Genomic DNA, 21,861 nt, shown 5'->3' with positions numbered 1-21,861 from the left:
AAACCTTTTAGAATTGAGATGAGGAGAAATTTCTTCACCCAGAGGGTGGTGAATGTGTGGAATTCACTCCCACAGAATGTAGTTGAGGCCAAAACGTTGTCTGATTTCAAGAAGAAATTAGATTTCGCTCTTGGGGCTAAAGGGATCGAGGGATATGGGAGGAAAGGGGGATCGGGATATTGAATTTGATGATCAGCCATGATCATGATGAATGGTGGAGCAGGCTGGAAGGGCCGAATGGCCTCCTCCTGCTCCTAGTTTCTATGTTTCTGTGTGTTGCTGCTTTTAGTGATTTGTGAATCTTTTACCCCAGATCATTTTTGCTCCTCTGCCCTGTTTAAACTTCAACATTTTTTTCCAACTTTACTTTATTTTGCAAGTGGAAATTCATTCAGGGCACATAGCTCATTTGTTAAAAATTACATAGACATGAATAAAGAATACATAAAATTCAAATATAGATTGAAAATGAATTAAAATAATCAGTCACTGCGCCCCACCCTGAGTGAATACTCCTCATCCACACATCAAACTCTACATAAAGGTTCTTACAGAGGAGGACACAGATGAGCTTTTGAAGTTTATTTATTAGTCACAAGTAGGTTTACATTAACACTGCAATGAAGTTACTGTGAAAATTCCCAAGTGGCCACACTCTGGTGCCTGTTCGGGTAACACTGAGGGAGAATTTAGCACAGCCAATGCAGCTAACCAGCACGTCTTTCAGACTGTGGGAGGAAACCAGAGCACCCGGAGGAGACCCACGCAGACATGGGGAGAACGTACAAACTCCACACAGACAGTGACCCAAGCCGGGAATTGAACCCGGGGCCCTGGCGCTGTGAGGCAGCAGTGCTAACCACTGTGCCGCCGTGCCGCCCAAGTTCAGGAAGTGATTTATCCTGACTCTGAGGGATTGTAGCCTTTTCCCTGAGTGTAATCAGTAATAATACTGCGACACGGAGTAATTCTCATTGTTCATGTGACTCACTCTGTTTCTGCCAACATTCCCCGAGAACAGACTTCATCAAGACAGAGCTACTTATCCAATCCTCTTTCTGTCTGGCTCAGAATTCAATTAAAATAAATATTCGGAATTAAGAATCTACTGATGACCATGAAACCATTGTCGATTGTTGGAAAAACCCACCTGGTTCACTAATGTCCTTTAGGGAAGGAAATCTGCCGTCCTTACCCGGCCTGGCCTACATGTGACTCCAGAGCCACAGCAATGTGGTTGACTCTCAACTGCCCTCGTGCAACTAGGGATGGGCAATAAATGCTGATGTGGAGATGCCGGCGTTGGGCTGGGGTAAGCACAGTAAGAAGTCTCACAACACCAGGTTAAAGTCCAACAGGTTTATTTGGTAGCAAATACCATAATACCAATAAATACTGGCCAGCTAGCGACGCCCATGTTCAATGAATGAATAAAAAAACTAATCTCTGTACCCTTAACGAATCTGCTCCAAGTTTTATTATACCAAACACCCTGCGGCCATGTCGTGTTGCTCATGTTAAGGTTGGGCCTTGAGCTGATCAACCGGCTCTCTAATGACCCTTGGTGTTTCCGTTGCTCAGGGAGGGAGAGGAATGGCACAGAATACGCACCCTACTAAACAAAAGGATGCTGAGACCACAAGATGCCGCGTTGTATGAGGGCACCATCAACCAGGTGGCCTCAGACCTCACTGACCGAATCCGGTGGCTGCGCTCAGTAAACGGATCTGGGCTCATGGTCCACAACATCACGAAGGAGCTGCGCCAGTACACCTTCGAAGGTGAGGGCAATTCACAGCTGGGGAGTGGGGGGGGGGGGGGGGGGGGCGGGAGGTGGGGGTGGTGGGAAGATGGGGGAAGTTAGTGTTGTGAGGGGGATGGGGGGAAATGGGGGGAGGGGAATGGGGTGGCAGGAATTAGGGTTGGATGGGAGATGGGGGTGGTGGCAGGGATTGAGAGGTAGGGGGAAGGGGTGTGGGGGAGGAAGGGTGGGGAGAGGGGGTAGGGGAGGGCTGGGGGAGGTGGGAGGGGTGAGGGGAGGGCTGGGGGAGGGGTGAGGGGAGGGCTGGGGGAGGGGATGGGTGGGGGGAGGGGTGCGGGGAGGGAGTGGGGGAAGGGTGGTGGGGTGGGGGGATGGGGTGAGGGGAGGGGTGGGGGAGAGTTGTGGGAGGGGGTGAGGGGAGGGGTGGGGGAGGGGAGAGGTGGGGGGAGGGGTGGGGGGAAGGGTGGGGGAGGGGTGAGGGGAGGGGATGGGGAGGAGGTGGGGGGAGGGGGGAGGGGAGGGGTGGGGGTGGGGTGGGGGGAGGGATGGGCGGAGGGGTGGGGGGAGTTGGGAGGGAAGGGGGTGAGGGGAGGGGTGGGGGAGCGGGGTGGAGGGAGGCTTGGGGGGAGGGGTGGGCGGAGGAGTGGGGGGAGTTGGGAGGGAAGGGGGTGGGGGAAGGGTGGGGGAAGGGTGGGGGGAGGGGGAGGGGAGAGGTGGGGGAGGGATGGGGGAGGGGGATGGGGGGAGGAGTGAGGGGAGGGATGAGGGGAGGGGTGGGGGGAGGGGTGGGGGGTGGGGTGGGGAGCGGGGGAGGGAGAGGGGTGGAGGCAGGGGAGGGAGAGAGGTGGGGGGAGGGGGAAGGGGTGGGGGGAGGGGTGGGGAGAGTGGTGGAGGAGGGTTGGGGGAGGGGTGGGGGAGGGGTGGGGAGAGGGGTGGGGAGAGTGGTGGAGTAGGGGTGGGGGGAGGGGAGGGGTGGGGGAGGGGTGGGGAGAGTGGTGGAGGAGGGGTGGGGGAGGGGTGGGGAGAGGGGTGGGGGGAGGGGAGGGGTGGGGAGAGGGGTGGAGGAGGGTTGGGGGAGGGGTGGGGAGAGGGGTGGGGAGAGTGGTGGAGTAGGGGTGGGGGGAGGGGTGGGGAGAGTGGTGGAGGAGGGGTGGGGAGAGGGGGGAGGGGAGGGGTGGGGAGAGGAGTGGGGGGAGGGGAGGGGAGGGGTGGGGGAGGGGTGGGGAGAGGGGTGGAGGAGGGTTGGGGGAGGGGTGGGGAGAGGGGGGAGGGGAGGGGTGGGGAGAGGGGTGGGGAGAGTGGTGGAGTAGGGGTGGGGGGAGGGGAGGGGTGGGGGGAGGGGTGGGGAGAGTGGTGGAGGAGGGGTGGGGGATGGGTGGGGGGAGGGGCAAGGGAAGGGTCCAATTGATAGATTTTTGTTGGGTTAATGCACCAATGGGAAGTGGAGGTGCAGAAGTTGAGTTGAATCTGAATCTGAAGAAGCGGCTGAAGGACTGGAATCGTTTTTCTTCTCAGTTCTTGTTTGAAAAGGGTGCACGGATAAAACCGGCAACTGCAGCGCCGTGCGTTTGGTTTCAGTGGGAGGGAGATTTCTGGAAAGTTTAGGACAAAATCGATCATCGCTTCGACCGTGTGGGATTGTTGAGGAAAGACAGCGTGGACTCATTCAGCAAAATCATGTTGAACCAACTTGCTGGAGTTTTTTGAGGAGGTTACAGGGAGGGTTAACAAGGGACAAGCTGATGTGATGTATATAGACTTTCAAAACACATTCAATACAACAGACTGTGAGCAAAGCTCTAGCCCATGGGATAAACTGGAATGTGAGTACTTGGATTGAGTGACAGGAAGCAGAGAATGGTGACAAATAGTTGCTTTTCAGATTAAAGGAGGGTTTGGAGTGGAATTCCCCAGGGTTTGTATTGGGACACTTGGTCTTCCTGATTTATATTAATGACCCAGACTGTGCTGCTCAGAGCATCATCTCAAAATTTGCAGATGATACAAGATTGGACACGGTGTCAGCTATGATGTGGACCCGTCCTGAACCAGGCAGACAAGCGGCAGATGTAGTTCAACACAGAGGAGTGTGAGATGCTTGGTTTCTGGCAGGAAGAATGTGGAGAGGCCGTATAGAATAGAGGAGAAACTCTAAAGGAAGTGCGGGAACAGGGGGAGCTTGGTGTATACGTACATAAGTCATTGAAGATAGCAGGACATGTTGAGAGAGCAGTCAATAAAGCTATAGTTTCTTTTATATCCCTTTTACATTGGGGGAATGCCTCTATTAATAAAGCCTAAGGTATCCTCTGCTGTCAATGTCCCCAAAGCTCAGGGACTGCAGGATAAGGAGGTTATGTTGAACTTGTATTAGACACTAGTTAGGCCTCATCTGGAGCACTGCTTCCAGTTCTGGCTGCCTTTGAGGAAGGAAGTGAAGGAATTGGAGAGAGTACAGAGGAGATTCACAAGAATAATTCCGGGATAAAGAACTGTAGCTATGATGATAGATTGAAGAGGTTGGGACTGTTTTCCTTGGAGAAAAGAAGGCTGAGTGGAGATTTGATTGAAGTATTCAAGATCCTGGGGGAATGGACAGGGAAAACAGTGAGAAACTGGTCCCATTTCAAGAGAGCATCAAGAACTAGGGAGCACAGGATCAGAATAATGGGCAAAAGGATGGGAGTGATGTGAGGAAAGGTTTTTTCACCCAGAGGGAGGGTGGAGTCTGGAGCTTCCTGTGAGGGTGGTGGAGGCAGCTTCAATCGAGGTGTTCAGGAGAGAATTGGATTGTGATCTGAACAGAGAATGTGCACAGTAACGGGGATAAGGCAGGGGAATGGGACTCAGTCGAATGTTCTTTCAGCGAGCCAGTACAGGCTGAATGGCCTCCTTCTGCACTGTAAAGATTCTGTGATTCTGTGACTTTAGAATCTTAAAAAAAACCAGAGGAGGGAAAGAAGGCATCAAACACTTGAGAGGGAGTTACAGGGGGTGGAGTGTAAATTATCTGTGCCAAGCTCTCTCTCTCTCTCCCTCATCCCTCCTCCGCACACACAGTGGCTGGAATTTTACCGGCATGCCTGCCCGATTCCAGCTCGGAGAACGGCATTCTCCATTGGCGTCGGGCGGGATTGTACAAACCTCGGGCGGACATGCCGGTAAAATTCCACCCAGTGAGTCCATGAAGCATTTGTCTGTTATTTGTGATAGCTAACGGTGATGCCCCTCTTGTTGAACAGTGATTGCTGCCATCCTGTTTGAGGTTCGGCTGGGCTGTCTGCAGGAGAATGTTCCGGAGGAAACGCAGAGATTCATCGAGTCTGTCACCATCATGTTCCGAAATCTGGTTTACTGTGGCCACTTTCCCAGGTGGACCCGGAGATGGCTGCCACTTTGGAAGCAGTACTTGACAGCCTGGGACACCATGTTCGACTTTGGTAAATAAACCTCTTTGAGTCTTAGCACCGTCGCTGGTAAATGCCAAGCGGAACCTTCGCCAGATCCAGAAGTGCCTCGATTTCGGTTCATATCCTTGTTTCCAAATCCCTCCATGCCTCACCTCTCCCTGTGGCCTCCAGCCCCACAACCCTCTGGAGATCTCTGTACTCCTCTAATTCTGACAGATATGCCTTCCACTTCCTGGGCCCTAACTCTGGGATTCCTCCCTAAGACTCTCCGCCTCTCTCTCCTCCTTTAAGATTCAAGATGGCGCCGGAGCGAGGCAACTTCTTGCGAGCTGTGCCCAGCCTACCCTCTAATTTTACCTTTCATTCTCGTTCTATGCTTCTAAAACTTCATTCTAGCTCTTTTAAGCTCTTTAACAATGCTTTAATTCAGTCCCTTACAGATTTGACACCATCAGACTTCCGAATGGACCTACCTCGCACTAAGTTGATCTTTCTCTACACCCTAGCTATGACTGTAACACTACATTCTGCACTCACTCCTTTCCTTCTCTATGAACGGTATGCTTTGTCTGTATAGCGCGCAAGAAACAATACTTTTCACTGTATGTTAATACACGTGACAATAATAAATCAAATCAAATCAAAAGGACAGTCCTTAAAATCTATTGTGTGCTGTTCTGGTCACCTCACTATAAAAAGGATGTGGAAGCGCTGGAAAGAGTGCAGAGGAGATTTACCAGGATGCTGCCTGGTTTGGAGGGTAGGTCTTATGAGGAAAGGTTGAGGGAGCTAGGGCTGTTCTCTCTGGAGCGGAGGAGGCTGAGGGGAGACTTAATAGAGGTGTATAAAATGATGAAGGGGATAGATAGAGTGAACGTTCAAAGACTATTTCCTCGGGTGGATGGAGCTATTACAAGGGGGCATAACTATAGGGTTCGTGGTGGGAGATATAGGAAGGATATCAGAGGTAGGTTCTTTACGCAGAGAGTGGTTGGGGTGTGGAATGGACTGCCTGCAGTGATAGTGGAGTCAGACACTTTAGGAACATTTAAGCGGTTATTGGATAGGCACATGGAGCACACCAGGATGATAGGGAGTGGGATAGCTTGATCTTGGTTTCAGATAAAGCTCGGCACAACATCGTGGGCCGAAGGGCCTGTTCTGTGCTGTACTGTTCTATGTTCTATGTTCTATCTACATCTTTGACCAAGTTTTGGGTCACCTGTCCGAATAATCTCAATCTGTTAGCTTGGGGAAGTTTTTGCTTCACGAAAGGTGCTATATAAATGCAGGGTGTTATTGTTGTTGTTGTTGTAGCTGAGGGCAGTTCTCTGCTGGGACAGGTTTTATTGGTCACCTTGGATCAAGCACTGGTTGGCGTTGGCCCCATCCAATTAGAGAACAGGATTGGCAGCCCCTGTCCCCCCACTGCTCCTCCTGCTACCACTCTCCACATCAAAAGGCACGGCAACAGGCAGGGGACAGTGGAAGAAATCTGCAGTCACGGAATGTCTTACTGGCACCTCACCCGAGAGGCCACCCTTATTGTTCAAACCCTGACTGTGAATACCGGCTGTCTGACTATAAGAGGCATCACAAACAAAACTAAAAATCTCAGCAGGTCTGACAGCATCTGTGGAGAGAGAATGGAGCCAACATTTCGAGTCTGGCTGACCCTTCATCAGAGCAAAGAGCAAAGAGAATCAGCAGACATTTATACTATGGGGGAGCGGGGCTGTAATAAGTCAAAGAGGATGTAACTGAGGATGAGGAAAGCTGAGAGAGGTGCAAAGCGTGTCCATTAAGTGATCAGAATGTGAGAATGGCAGGACAGAGGTTCAGAGGGCTAAGGGATTGCCCGAGGAACGTGGCAGTTGCTCTGAAGAAGAGGATGGGCACTCTTAGCTCTGACAAAGGGTCATCCAGACTCAAAACATTAGCTCTATTCTCTCTCCACAGATGCTGCCAGACCTGCTGAGATTTTCCAGCGTTTTCTGTTTTTGGTTTCAGATTCCAGCATCCGCAGTAATTCACTTTAAACAAACAAAACCAACCCTGACCTTGCTTGACATCCTCTCAGTTTGTCCTGGTGGGGGTGAATGTTAGAGAGATTGGGACATCCATTATGAGGAGCAGATAGTCAGGGGCAGGACACTGGAGACTGTTGAAGTGACAGAGGACATCAGAAGAATCACGGATCGAAGTGGGAAGAGACAAGGGGAGAAACAAATCGAGGTGAGGTAGGAGCAATCAGTTCAGTGGGGTAGAAACAGTCTGAAACAAAACTCAATATCCAATCACACCTTCATTCTGCAGGTTTATTAATGTCTTTCTGTATTTGGTGGCAGTCTGCATTAACTAAAGTTTAAAGTTTATTTATTATTGTCACAAGTAAGCTTACATTAACACTGCAATGAAGTTACTGTGAAAATCCCCGCGTCGCCACACTCCGGCGCCTGTTCAGGTTACACTGAGGGAGAATTTAGCACAGCCAATGCATGTCTTTCGGACTGTGGGAGGAAACCGGAGCACCCGGAGGAAACCCACCCAGACACGGGGAGAACGTGCAAACTCCACACAGACAGTGACCCGAGCCAGGTCATTGGTTTAACAGGCCTCTCGTTCCCTGTTGTCTCTTTCTCCCCTTTATTGGATAGCAGTGTAAAAAAATTTGCTAACCTCCAATCCGATGGGACCATTTCAGAACCGAGGGAATTTTGGAAAATCATAGCTGGCACATCCATTTTCATTGGAGTTATTTCTTTCAGAACCCTGGGGGGTAGGCCATCCTTTACTGGGGATTTATCAGAATTTAGTCCCTTGAGTTTCACCAGTAAGTTTTCTCTGCTGATATCAATTACCGGAATGTCCTTGCTCTTATTAGCCGCGAGGCTACCCACTATTTCTGGGATATGGTGTGTGGCTTAAGACAGGAACAAGATAATGTTCCATATCTCTGCCATTTCTTCATTAAGAAGTTTAACAACACCAGGTTAAAGTCCAACAGGTTTATTTGGTAGCAAAAGCCACACAAGCTTTCGGAGCTCTAAGCCCCTCCTTCAGGTGAGTGGGAATTCTGTTCACAAACAGAGCATATAAAGACACAAACTCAATTTACATGAATAATGGTTGGAATGCGAATACTTACAACTAATCAAGTCTTTAAGAAACAAAACAATGTGAGTGGAGAGAGCATCAAGACAGGTTAAAGAGATGTGTATTGTCTCCAGACAAGACAGCCAGCGAAACTCTGCAGGTCTAGGCAACTGTGGGGGTTACAAATAGTGTGACATGAACCCAATATCCCGGTTGAGGCCGTCCTCGTGTGTGCGGAACTTGGCTATCAGTTTCTGCTCAGCGACTCTGCGCTGTCGTGTGTCGCGAAGGCCGCCTTGGAGAACGCTTCCCCGAATATCAGAGGCCGAATGCCCGTGACCGCTGAAGTGCTCCCCAACAGGAAGAGAACAGTCTTGCCTGGTAATTGTCGAGCGGTGTTCATTCATCCGTTGTCGCAGCGTCTGCATAGTTTCCCCAATGTACCATGCCTCGGGACATCCTTTCTTGCAGCGTATTAGGTAGACAACGTTGGCCGAGTTGCAAGAGTATGTACCGTGTACCTGGTGGATGGTGTTTCCAACCATTATTCATGTAAATTGAGTCTGTGTCTTTATAAGCTCTGTTTGTGAACAGAATTCCCACTCACCTGAAGAAGGGGCTTAGAGCTCCGAAAGCTTGTGTGGCTTTTGCTACCAAATAAACCTGTTGCAAGTGTATGTACCGTGTACCTGGTGGATGGTGTTCTCACGTGAGATGATGGCATCTGTGTCGATGATCCGGCACGTCTTGCAGAGGTTGCTGTGGCAGGGTTGTGTGGTGTCATGGTCACTGTTCTCCTGAAGGCTGGGTAGTTTGCTGCGGACAATGGTCTGTTTGAGGTTGTGCGGTTGTTTGAAGGCAAGAAGTGGGGGTGTGGGGATGGCCTTCGCGAGATGTTCGTCTTCATCGATGACATGTTGAAGGCTCCGGAGAAGATGTCATAGCTTCTCCGCTCCGGGGAATTCACACTCACATTGTCTGTACCTTTAAGGCTTGATTACCTGTAAAGACTCGCATTCCAACCATTATCTTGTAAATTGAGTTTGTGTCTTCATATGCCCTGTTTGTGAACAGAACTCCCACTCACCTGACGAAGGGGCAGCAAGCGCTCCGAAAGCTAGTGGCTTGTGCGACCAAATAAACCTGTTGGACTTTAACCTGGTGTGAGACTTCTTACTGTGTTTATCTCCATAACCCTTACTTCCCCGACTGATTATAAACCTCTTGATCTCAGCCTTGGGAATGTTCAAGGACTCGAACCCCACAGCTTCCTGCGGGAAAGAATTCCAAAGACTCTCCACTCTCTGAGAGAAGAAATTCTTCCTCAAATCCGTCTTAAATGAGCTCCCGTTATTCTGTGACTCTGTCCTCTGGTCCCACACTCTCCCCTGAGTGGAAACACCCTCCCGACAATTACCCAGTTTCACCCGCTAAGAATCTGATCTGTTTCAATCATATCATCTCTCATTCTTCTCAACTCCAAGGGGGACAGACCCAACCTGTTTAATCTTTCCCCTTAGGGCAGTTCCTCCATACCCGGGATCATCCTGTAAACCTCCTCTGTACCGCCTCCAATGATAATATATCTTTCCTTAAATAAATGGACCAAAACTGTACACAATATTCTAAATTTCCCTTCACCTGAAGCCTCCTCCCCCCCTGTTAGTTTAAACCCATTTCCCTACTCTGCGCATATTTGTTGGTGCAGTCTTGTGTTTATACATTATCTCCCTTCTTGTCCCCTCTGGTTATCTCATATCGCTGCCCTGTACTATTGCCTTGTTCCTTTTCTGTAACTTTCCAAATCTCTCCTCACACGAACCCTCCCCTGCACTATTTATATTAAACCATCTCCACAGCCTGTGTGAGACAAATGACTCCCTCGGACGCTGGTCCCATGGGAAGTTGTTTCCACTGGTGGGTGAAACCAGAACTAGGGAGCATGGCCGCAAAATAAGGGGGAGTAGATTTAGGACTGAGTTGAGGAGGAACTTCTTCACACAAAGGGTTGTGAATCTGTGGAATTCCCTGCTCAGTGAAGCAGTTGAGGCTACCTCATTGAATGTTTTTAAGGCAAGGATAGATAAATTTTTGAACAGTAAAGGAATTAAGGGTTATGGTGAGCGGGCGGGTAAGTGGAGCTGAGTCCACAAAAAGATCAGTCATGCTCGAGGGGCCAGATGGCCTACTCCTGCTCCTAGTTCTTATGTTCTTATATTTAGTAGCACCTTTGATCCTTTCCCACAAACACATCTGTAATCATGTCTTAAGACAGAGATGAGGAGGAATTTCTTCTCTCAGAGGGGAGTGGATCAGTGGAATTCTTTACCGCAGGGGGCTGTAGAGGCTGGATCATTAAGTATGTTCAAGGCTGAGACAGACAGATTTTTAATCAGTCAGGGAATTGAGGGCTATGGGGATAAGGCAGGAAAGTGGAGTTGAGGATTATCATATCAGATCAGTCGTGATCTCATCGAATGGGTCGAATGGTCTACTTCTGCCCCTACATTTAGAACCATAGAACCATAGAAAATTACAGCTCAGAAACAGGCCCTTTGGCCCTTCTTGTCTGTGCTGAACCATTTTTTGCCTAGTTGGACCATATCCCTCCACACCCCTCTCATCCATGAACCCGTCCAAGTTTTCCTTAAATGTGGCATTTACCACTTTATCCAGCAGCTCATTCCACACTCCCACCACTCTCTGCGTGAAGAAGCCCCCCCCTAATATTGCCTTTAAACTTTTCTCCTTTCACCCTTAACCCATGCCCTCTGGTTTTTTTCTCCCCTAGCCTCAGCGGAAAAAGCCTGCTTGCATTCACTCTATCTATACCCATCAAAATCTTATACACCTCTATCAAATCTCCCCTCAATCTTCTACGCTCCAGGGAATAAAGTCCCAACCTATTCAATCTCTCTCTGTAACTCAGCTTCTCAAGTCCCGGCAACATCCTTGTGAACCTTCTCTGCACTCTTTCAACCTTATTTACATCCTTCCTGTATCTAGGTGACCAAAACTGTACACAATACTCCAAATTTGGCCTCACCAATGCCTTATATAACCTTACCATAACACTCCAACTTTTATACTCGATACTCCGATTTATAAAGGCCAATGTACCAAAGGCACTCTTTACGACCCTATCCACCTGTGACGTCACTTTTAGGGAATTCTGTACCTGTATTCCCAGATCCCTCTGTTCAACTGCACTCTTCAGAGTCCTACCATTTACCCTGTACGTTCTACTTTGGTTTGTCCTTCCAAAGTGCAATATCTCGCACTTGTCTGCGTTAAATTCCATTTGCCATTTTTCAGCCCATTTTTCTCGTTGGTCCAAATCCCTCTGCAAGCTTTGAAAACCTTCCTCACTGTCCACTACACCTCCAATCTTTGTATCATCAGCAAACCTGCTGATCCAATTTACCACATTATCATCCAGATCATTGATATAGATGACAAACATTTGATGTGCTTCTGTCTGTGACTCGACGTGTGTGATTGAAGTGAACCTTGCAACATACATCAGGTGTTGACCATTCTGATCGTCTCTGCTCCTGTTCTCTCGGTAGCTACAAAAGCCGTGGATAAGAAGATGGCCCAGATTAAAGAGCTTCTGGACTCAGGGCAGTCGGTGGAGGGGCAATATCTGACCTACTTACTGGCCAGTGGAAAGTTGAGCCAGTCAGAGATATACAGCAGCATCACCGAGCTCTTGCTGGGTGGAGTCGATACGGTCAGTGCACAACACACAACCTGATATTTGCCTTTCCGATTGGTCTTGGGAATGGCCTTTCTCACAAGGGGGCTGAGTGTGAAAGTAGGGAAGTCTTGTTATGGGACATTGGTGAGACTACACCTGGAGTACTGTGTACAGTTTTGGTCTCCTTAGAAGCATTCGAAGCAGTTCAGAGAAGGTTCACCAGGCTGATTCCTGGGATGAAGGGGTTGTCTTTCTGAGGAAAGGTTAGAGATTGGGCCTGTATCCATTGGAATGAGAATTCTGAGGGGGTTTAACAGGGTGCATGTTGGGAGGATGTTTTCTCCTGAGGAGAAATCAAGAACTAAAGGGCCTCAGTTTCAAAGTAAAGGATTTCCCACTTAACACTGAGATGAGGAGGAATTTAGTCTCCCGGAGGATCGTTTGTGTTTGGAATTCTCTTCCCAGACAGCAGTGGTGCCTGGTGATTGACTATATTTGCGGCTGATTGGGAGAGACTTTTGATTGATCAGGGAGTTAAGGGTTAAGGGGACAGGTGAGAAAGTGGAGCTGAGGCCACAATCAGATCAGCCATGATCTTAATGAAAGGTGGAGCAGGCTCGATGGGCCAAATGGCCTCCTCCTGCTCCTATTACTTATCTTCTGATTTTATGGATCAGTGTGTGGGAATGGGGTGAGGTGTGGGACAGAGCGGAGCGATTCCACGACCAAAGAATCAGATCTAAGCTCTGCAGTCCTTCCACATCCAGTCGAGAATGGTGGTGGACAATTAAACAAGTGGAGGAGGAGGCTCCACAAATATCCCCATCCTCAATGATGGAGGAGCCCAGCACATCAGCGCAAAAGATAAGGCTGAAGCATTCGCAGCAATCTTCAGTCAGAAGTGCCGAGTGGATGATCCATCTCGGCCTCCTCCAGTGGTCCCCAGCATCTCAATTCGATTCACTCCACGTGATATCAAGAAATGGTTGGAGGCACTGGATACTGCAAAGGCAATAATACAAAAGGCTGACAATACTCTGGCAATAATATTAAAAGCTTGTGCTCCAGAACCTGCCGCTCCCCAAGCCAAGCTCTTCCAGTACAGTTACAACACTGGCATCTACTCGACAATGTGGCAAACTGCCCAGGAATGTCTTGTACACAAGATAGAGGACAAATCCAACCTGGCCAATTACCGCCCAATCAGTCTACTCTCCAGAATTGGCAATCTAAGTACAAGCACAACAAACACTCTGTGATTTGCTAACTGATTTTGAAGAGGGGTTTAAATCATAAGAGGAATATTCTGGAATTGGAACTCATAGAGATAGGTGAGCAGTTAAGAATTGTATCTTGTTGTATTTAAGTATTATTCAATAGTTAAAGGTTAAGCTAATTCATTTGTTATAAACTGTGTTATAAATAAACTGGGCACCCTGGCAGTGCCGGGATGACACTGCCAGGGTGCCAATGCTCAGGGGGCACCACCCTCTCACCGCCCGATCCTCTGGGGAGCCCCAATTGCCCCCCTTCACTGGAGTCTGGCCGCTAGCTCCCCGAGGTGGGAGAGATGCTAGTGGGCCAGGACAATTCAGCTCTGAGCCCACTAATCATATTCAAATAATATCGAAATGACCGTTTGAAGGGTCTGTGCGTCTCCCAGCCAATCTCCGGCGTGGCGCAGAAGCCACCGGAAATCTGGTGCTGGGAGACACAAGCAAGGCGCAAACACCGTGAATCAGCTGCCGTGGGATTCTTCCGGCCTGCTGGGTGTAATGGGATGGGAGAATCGCGGCTATTGTGTTCAATTCTGAGCACCGCACTTTAGGAAAGATGTGAAGGCATCGGATAGAGTGCAGGAAATGTCAGCAGAATGGTTCCCGGGATGAGGGACAGAGATGGATTGGAGGAATTGGGACTGAGAGAAGAGAAGGAGATTGGATCAAGATGTTCAAAATCATGAGGCATCTGCAGAATCGACAGGAAGAAACTGTTCCCATTGGTGAAAGGATCGAGAACCAGAGGTCACTGATTTCAAGTAGTTTTTAATTTTTTTTTGTCAATCCTGGGACACGGGCGTCGCTGGCTGGGCCAGCATTTATTGCCCATCCCTAGTTGCCTTTGGAGGGCAGTTAAGAGTCAACCACATTGCTGTGGCTCTGGAGTCACATGTAGGCCAGACCGGATAAGGACAAAGAACAGTACAGCACAGGATCAGGCCCTTCGGCCCATCATGCCAACACAGATGCCTCTCTAATCTAACATTTTCATGTCTCTGACGATAGACTTCCTTCCCTAAAGGACACCAGTGAACCAGATTTTTTTTCCTGACAATCGACAATGGTTTCATGGTCATCAGTAGATTCTTAATTCCAGATATTATTTATTGAATTCAAATCTCACCACCTGCTGTGGCGGGATTCGAACCCGGGTGCCCAGAGCGTTAGCTGAGTGTCTGGATTAATAGTCTAGCGATAATACCACTAGACCAATCACCTCACTGCAAAAGAAGCAAATGTGTTGTGAGACGTAATGTTTTTGCGCGGTGCATGGTGCATGGTCTGGAATGTGCTGTCTCAGAGTGTGGTGGAGGCAGTTTCAATTGAGGCTTTTGAAAGGGAATTCGAGAATTAGTTTTGCGTGGCTACAGGGAAAAGGCGGGAGATTGAGATTGGGTGAGTGGCTCTTGCAGAGAGCTGGCACGGTCACAATGGGCCAAATGGCCATCTTTCTGCTACAACCATTCAATGGCCTTATAAAGGTGTTAATAAAATATAAATTATAATGCAAATCAATTGCTCCTTGATTATTCATTCGCTGTCGCCTCTTGGACCCTGCGATGTGCATTTGCTGGGATTGACTGAATTGAAGTGTTTTTTCACATTGCAGACTGCGAACACCTTGTCCTGGGCCCTGTACTCCCTGGCCAAAGACCCAGAACTTCAAGACTCTCTCCACGGGGAGATATGCAGCGTCAGCCCATCAGACCAAATACCAACAGCCCAGGATATCAGCAAAATGACCCTGCTGAAGGCAGTGGCCAAAGAGACACTGAGGTGAAAAAGAACTCTGCAAAGATGCTGTAATACAGCGAGGGACAGGGTTCACAAAGCAGCGCGAAGTATCAGGAACAATCAGCTTGCTCAAAAATGGTCTGAAAGGGGGAGGAGAGAGGTGAAGACGTTTAGGGAGGGAATTCCACAACTTGGGGACTAGACAGCTGAGTGATGGGGTGAAGGGAGTGGCGGATTCACAGGGGGCAGGAATTAAAAGGATGCAGAGAATTCAAAGGGGCGAAATCACAGAGATCGGAAGTGATGAGAGACCGTGGAGGGATTTAACGACAAGGATTTGTATCCAGTCCAAAAATGTGTGGTTAGGTGGTTGGCCATGATGAATTAGCCCTTAGTGTCAGGGGGATTAGGACTGTAAATATGAGGGGTTACGGGATGGGACCTTGGTGGGATTGTTGTCGATGCAGGCTCGATGGGCCAAATGGATTCATGATTCTATGATTAGAACTTTAAAATCAAAGCATCGCTGGATGAGGAACAAGTGTAGGGTCAGCGAGTACGGGGAGTGATGCGGGACTGGGACCTGGTTCCAGATTGGAGATGGACAGCAGGGTTTGGGCTAGCTCAAGTTTACAGAGGGTTAAAAAGGTGGCCAACCAGGAGTTGGTAAATCCAGCAGCAGCTGGCCTGAGGCAGGAGCACAGATGGGTGACATTATGGTGATGAAAGTTAATGGTCTTGGTGTTTGAGAGGATGTGAGGCCAGAAGTTCATTTCAGGGCTAAATAGATTGGCAAAGGTGGCAAACCAATCAGGTTCAGCTTCAAACAGGAACAGAGGGAGGGAATGGAGCAAGTGAATAGAGTCATAGGGTGGAACTTTCCCCTCCGGTGCTGCGGGAATCGTAGCACCTGGGGAGCAGACCACGCAAAAGTCCATTGATCTCGGACAGGATTTTCTGGTTTTGGGGCGAGCGCAGCTGGAAAATCCCGACCATAGACTTTTACAGCACAGAAAGAGGCCCTTCAGCCTATTGTGGCTGTGCCAGCCATCAAGCACCTATCTATTCTAATCCCATTTTCCAGCACTCGATCTGTATCCTTGTAGACTATGGTGTTTCCAATGCTCATCTAAATGCTTCTTAAATGTTGTGAGGATTCCCGCACCTACCACCCTTTCAAAGCAGAGAGTTCCAGATTCCCACCACCCTCGGGGTGAAAAAGATTTTCCTCAAGTCCCCTTTAAATCACCTGCCACGAAACTCAAATCTATGCCCCCCACCCCACCCCCCCTCCCCGGTTATTGCCCCTCTGCTAAGAGGAAGCATTTCTCCCTATCACCCTATCTATATCCCTCATAATTGTGTGCAGACAGAATGCAGTTTGTAGGTGGGGCCAATAACAAGTGTTTAGGCCCAGACCAGAAACTCCAAGGTATATTACAGAGTTAATCTGAACCCTAACTTTTATATTTGAATTAGCATTAGGGTGAGCATAAAGTGTTTCACTTTGAGTATGATTCAAGGGGTCCACTAGGAAGCTTTTATCAAACAAAGTTTCTTTAAGAACACCATTAGAATATAAAAAAAGAATTAGCATAACTTTTACCAATTAAAATACTTAAATATGACAAAGTATAATCCTTAACAGCTAGCTATCTCTGTTGTTCCAATTTAAAGTAATATCCCACAGACCCTTCTTCAGTCTTAGTGCATAAGCTCACGTGATGCTGGATTTCCAATTTTTTAACATTTCTGGACAGAGATCCAGACAGCACTTTCCAAAACAGCAACTCTCAGAGAAATACCAACTCTCATACATAGAAACATAGAAGATAGGAGCAGGAGGAGGCCATTCGGCCCTTCGAGCCTGCTCCGCCATTCATTACGATCATAGCCTAATCCTGCTTTCTCCCCATAACCGTTGATCCCATTTGCCCCAAGTGCTATATCCAGCCGCCTCTTGAATACATTCAATGTTTTGGCATCAACTACTTCCTGTGGTAATGAATTCCACAGGCTCACCACTCTTTGGGGAAGAAATGTCTCCTCAACTCCATCCTAAATGGTCTACCCTGAATCCTCAGACTGTGACCCCTGGTTCTGGACTCCCCCACCATCGGGAATATCCCCCCTGCATCTACCCTGTCTGGTCCTGTTAGAATTTTGTAAGTCTCTATGAGATCCCCCCCCTCATTTGTCTGAACTCCAGTGAAAATAATCCTAACCTGGTCAATCGCTCCTCATACATCAGTCCCACCATCCCCGGAATCAGCCTGGTAAACCTTCGCTGCACTCCCTCGAGAGCAAGAACATCCTTCCTCAGAAAAGGAGACCAAAACTGCACACAATACTCTAGGTGTGGCCTCACCAAGGCCCTGTATAATTGCAACAACACATCCCTCGCTCCTGTACTCGAAACCTCTCGCAATGAAGGCCAACACGCCATTTGCCTTCTTTACCGCCTGCTGCACCTGCATGCTTACCCTCAGTGACTGGTGCACAAGGACACCCAGGTCCCGCTGCACACTCCCCTTTCCCAATTTACACCCATTCAGGCAGTAATCTGCCTTCTTGTTTTTGCTTCCAAAGTGAATAACCTCACACTTATCCAAATTATACTGCATCTGCCATTGATTAGCCCACTCACCCAACCTGTACAGATCATTCTGAAGGATCTCTGCATCCTCGTCACAGTTCACCCTCCCACCCAACTTGCTATCATCTGCAAACTTTGAGATGTTGCATTTTGTTCCCTCATCCAACTCATTAATACATATTGTGAATAGCTGGGTCCCAGCACCGATCCCTGTGGCACCCCACTAGTTACTGCCTGCCAATTTGAAAAAGACCCATTAATTCCTACTCTTTGTTTCCTCTCTGCCAACCAGTTTTCTGTCCATCTCAATACACTTCCCCCAATCCCATGCGCTTTAATCTTGCACGATAATCTCTTGTGTGGGACTTTGTCAAACGCTTTCTGAAAGTCCAAATATACCACATGTACTGGTTCCCCCTTGTCAACTCTACTAGTTACATCTTCTAAGATTTCCAACAGATTTGTCAAGCATGATTTCCTCTTCATAAATCCATGCTGACTCTGTCTGATCTTGCCACTGCTTTCTAAATGCTCTGTTATAAAGTCCTTGATAATGGATTCGAGAATTTTCCCCACGACCGATGTTAGGCTTACTGGTCTATAATTCCCTGTTTTCTTTCTACCTCCCTTTTTGAATATTGGAGTGACATCAGCTACCCTCCAATCTGCAGGGACTGTTCCAGAGTCTATAGAATCCTGGAAGATGACCACCAATGCATCCACTATTTCTAGGGCCACTTCCTTAAGTACTCTGGGATGTAGATTATCAGACCCTGGGGATGTTTCCGCCTTCAATCACATCAACTTTCCCAGCACCACTTCTCTACTTATATAGATCACCCTCAGTTCTTCCCTCTCACTAAATCTTGCATTCTCCAACATTTCTGGCATCTGATTTGTGTCCTCTTTTGTGAAGACAGAACCAAAGTATGTATTCAGTTGCTCGGCCATTTCTTTGTCCCCTATTATACATTCCCCCGTTTCTGTCTATAGGGGACTTACATTTGTCGTCACCAACCTTTCTCTTCACGTACCTATAGAAACTCTTAGTGTCTGTCTTTATGTTCCCTGTAAGCTTATGTTTGTACTGCATTTTCCCCTTCTTAATCAATCCCTTACTCCCAATCCTCAGACCTATTATTTTTCTTGGCCAATCTTTATGCTTCTTCCTTGGATCGGATACTATCTCTAATTTCCTTTGTAAGCCATGGATTGGCTCTCTTACCCATTTTGCTTTTGTGCCAGACAGGAATAAACAGTTGCTGCAGTTCCCCCATGCGTTCCTTGAATGTTTGCCATTGCCTATACACTATCATCCCATTAAGTAACTCTCCCCAATCTACCAAGGCCAACTCACACCTCATATCTTCCCCTGATCATTGAAAGCTGTATAGCTATCACTTTTCTGGTCACATTTGTCCCCTTGGACTGCCTCCTGCTCCTTAATGCCATGGTAACATTGTAATCATCCTTCCTACAGTCATTCCACTTACCCTCACCATTTCGGACTGAGTTGAGGAGAAATTTCTTCACTCAAAGGGTTGTGAATCTTTGGAATTCTTGACTCCAGAGAGCTATACGAATGCTTGGTCATTGAGTATATTCAAGACCAAATTGATAAGGTTTTCTTTACAACAAAGCCATCAAGGAATACAGGGATGAGAGAGGGGTTGATGAAGAAGATTAGCTATGATCATATTGAATGGTAGAGGGGCCAAATGGCCTACTCAAGCCCAGTTCTTATGTTCTTGATGTTTAACTGAAATAAACTGTGACCTGGATATTGGACAAACAGTGAGAGAAATCGAACCGCGGGAGTAGAGTCTGGATAGGTGGGGGTGAGGTCGAGCTCAGTGTCAGCAGTGTAGAGGAGGATGTCACTGAGGGACAACATGTAGATGATCAATAGGAAAGGCCAAGGATAGAACCTTGTTTTTGCAACAATCTGTTCTGATCTCCCAGTGTGTGCACCCTGCTACTTTCTCACTGTCATTGGGAGGTCTGTGGACAACTCTCAACAAAGTGTTAGTCTTTTCAATTCAGCAATTCTGCCCAGAGATTTGACTGTCCTTTTAACTGAGATTGCTTCTTCATGAAGATTACTGCTCCCCGTTCACCAACTCTCCTGTTTGAAGGTTTCATCATGTTCTCCTTGGTTATACTTTTTGATTTGATTTTGATTTGATTTATTATTGTCACATGTATTAACGTACAATGAAAAGTATTGTTTCTTGTGCGCTATACAGACAAAGCATACCGTTCATACAGAAGGAAACGAGAGTGCAGAATGTAGTGATACAGTCATAGCTAGGGTGTCGAGAAAGATCAACTTAATGCAAGGTAGGCCCATTCAAAAGTCTGACAGCAGCAGGGAAGAAGCTGTTCTTGAGTCGGTTGGTTCGTGACCCCAGACTTTTGTATCTTTTTCCCGAAGGAAGAATGTGGAAGAGAGAATGTCCGGGGTGTGTGGGGTTCTTAGTTATGCTGGCTGCTTTGCTGAGGCAGCGGGAAGTGTAGACAGAGTCAATGGATGGGAAGCTGGTTTGCGTGATGGATTGAGATACATTCACAACCTTTTGTAGTTTCTTGTGGTCTTGGGCAGAGCAGGAGCCATACCAAGCTGTGATACAACCAGAAAGAATGCTTTCTATGGTGCATCTGTAAAAGTTGGTGAGAGTCATAGCAGACATGCCAAATTTCCTTAGCCTCCTGGAAAAAGTAGAGGCATTGGTGGGCTTTCTTAACTATAGTGTCGGCATGGGGGGACCAGGACAGGTTGTTGGTGATCTGGGCACCTAAAAACTTGAAGCTCTCGACCCTTTCTACTTCGTCCCCAAATCAAACTAATTCACTTAACGTGTAGGCAGTCTCAATGATGGCTTCTTCGTCATATCCTTCCAGCTGCATTTGCCTTTCTAATTCACCTTATTTTTCCCACTACATTAGTCTATGGAACTCATTAGGGTCTGGGATCCTGCCCTTTTCCCTGGTGCTGTCTTTCCATAAATGGTAACTTGTCACATTCCTTGGTTTTCATCCCTCCTGTTCTGATTTTTAAAATCTTCTTCCATGGGATGTGGGCATTGCTGCAAGGTTAGTATTTATTACCCATTCCTAATTGCCTCTTGAGAAGGTGATGGTGAGCTGCCTTCTTGACCTGCTGCAGGCCGTGTGGTGTAGGTACACCCACAGTGCTGTTAGGGAGGGAGTTCCAGGATTTTGACCCAGCGACAGTGAAGGATGAGAGGTGATCCCACTGAAGTGGATTAAAGTGTTTACAGGACTTGACAGGGTAGATGCTGAGGGGCTGATATATTTCCAAGTCAGTACGGTGAGTGGCTTGGAGGGAAACTTGCAGATAGTGTTGTTCCCATGCATTTCTTCTACATGTCCTTCCCTGGATTTGGAAGATGGTGTTGAGGAAGCCTTGCTGAGTTTCTGCAGTACATCTTGTAGATGGTACACACTTCTTGTCAGTGGCGGAAGGAGTGAATGTTTGTGGAAGGGATGCCAATCAAGTGGGCTGCTCTATCCAGGATGATGTTGAGCTTCTTGAGTGTTGTTGGAGCCGCACCCATCCAGACAAGTGGGGAGTATTCCATCACACTCCCGACTTGTGCCTTGTAGATGGTGGACAAGCTTTGGGGAGTCAGGAAGTGAGTTACTCACAGCAGGATTCCTAGCCTTTGACCTGCTCTGGTAGCCATAGTATTTATATTAAGTTTAAATTTATTTATTAGTTACAAAAGTAGTTTACATTAACACTGCAATTAAGTTACTGTGAAAATCCCCTAGTTGCCACACTACGGTGCCTATTCGGGTACATTGAGGGAGAATTTAGCACGGCCAATGCACCCTAACCAGCACGTCTTTCAGACTATGGGAGGAAACTGGAGCATCCGGAGGAAACCCTCGCAGACACGGGGCGAATGTGCAAACTCCACACAGTGACCCAAGCTGGGAATCGAACCGGGTCCCTCGAGCTGTGAGGTAGCAGTGCTAACCACTGTGCCACCATGCCGCTAGTCCAGTTCAGTTTCTGGTCAATGGTAACCCCCAGGATGTTGGTAATGGGGGATTCAGTGATGGTGATGTCATTGAGATGATTAGATCATCTATTGGAGATGGTCATTGCCTGGCACTTGTGTGACATGAATGTTACTGCAACTTGTCAGCCCAGCCTGGATACTGTCCGCGTTTTGCTGCATTTGGACATGGACTGTTTCAGTATCTGAGTTGTGAATGGTGTTGAACATTGTGCAGTCATCGGCAAACATCCCCAC

General features: G+C 47.9%; 1 protein-coding gene across 1 annotated transcript in view; it reads left to right on the top strand.

The window, feature by feature from the left end:
• Nucleotides 1-21,861, top strand: part of LOC144503449 (sterol 26-hydroxylase, mitochondrial-like) — a 30,487-nt gene that overhangs the window by 4,965 nt on the left and 3,661 nt on the right. The window contains exons 3-6 of the mRNA XM_078227771.1: nucleotides 1,582-1,781; nucleotides 5,005-5,202; nucleotides 11,838-12,001; nucleotides 14,858-15,024. Coding sequence (XP_078083897.1) covers nucleotides 1,582-1,781; nucleotides 5,005-5,202; nucleotides 11,838-12,001; nucleotides 14,858-15,024 — 729 coding nt within the window. The remainder of the gene's footprint in view (nucleotides 1-1,581; nucleotides 1,782-5,004; nucleotides 5,203-11,837; nucleotides 12,002-14,857; nucleotides 15,025-21,861) is intronic.

The sequence above is a fragment of the Mustelus asterias genome, chromosome 14 (genome assembly GCF_964213995.1).
Source record: "Mustelus asterias chromosome 14, sMusAst1.hap1.1, whole genome shotgun sequence".
In the NCBI taxonomy this organism is placed as follows: domain Eukaryota; kingdom Metazoa; phylum Chordata; class Chondrichthyes; order Carcharhiniformes; family Triakidae; genus Mustelus; species Mustelus asterias.
Note: the sequence above shows the minus strand (reverse complement) of the source record. Positions and strands in the feature narration are given on the sequence as shown.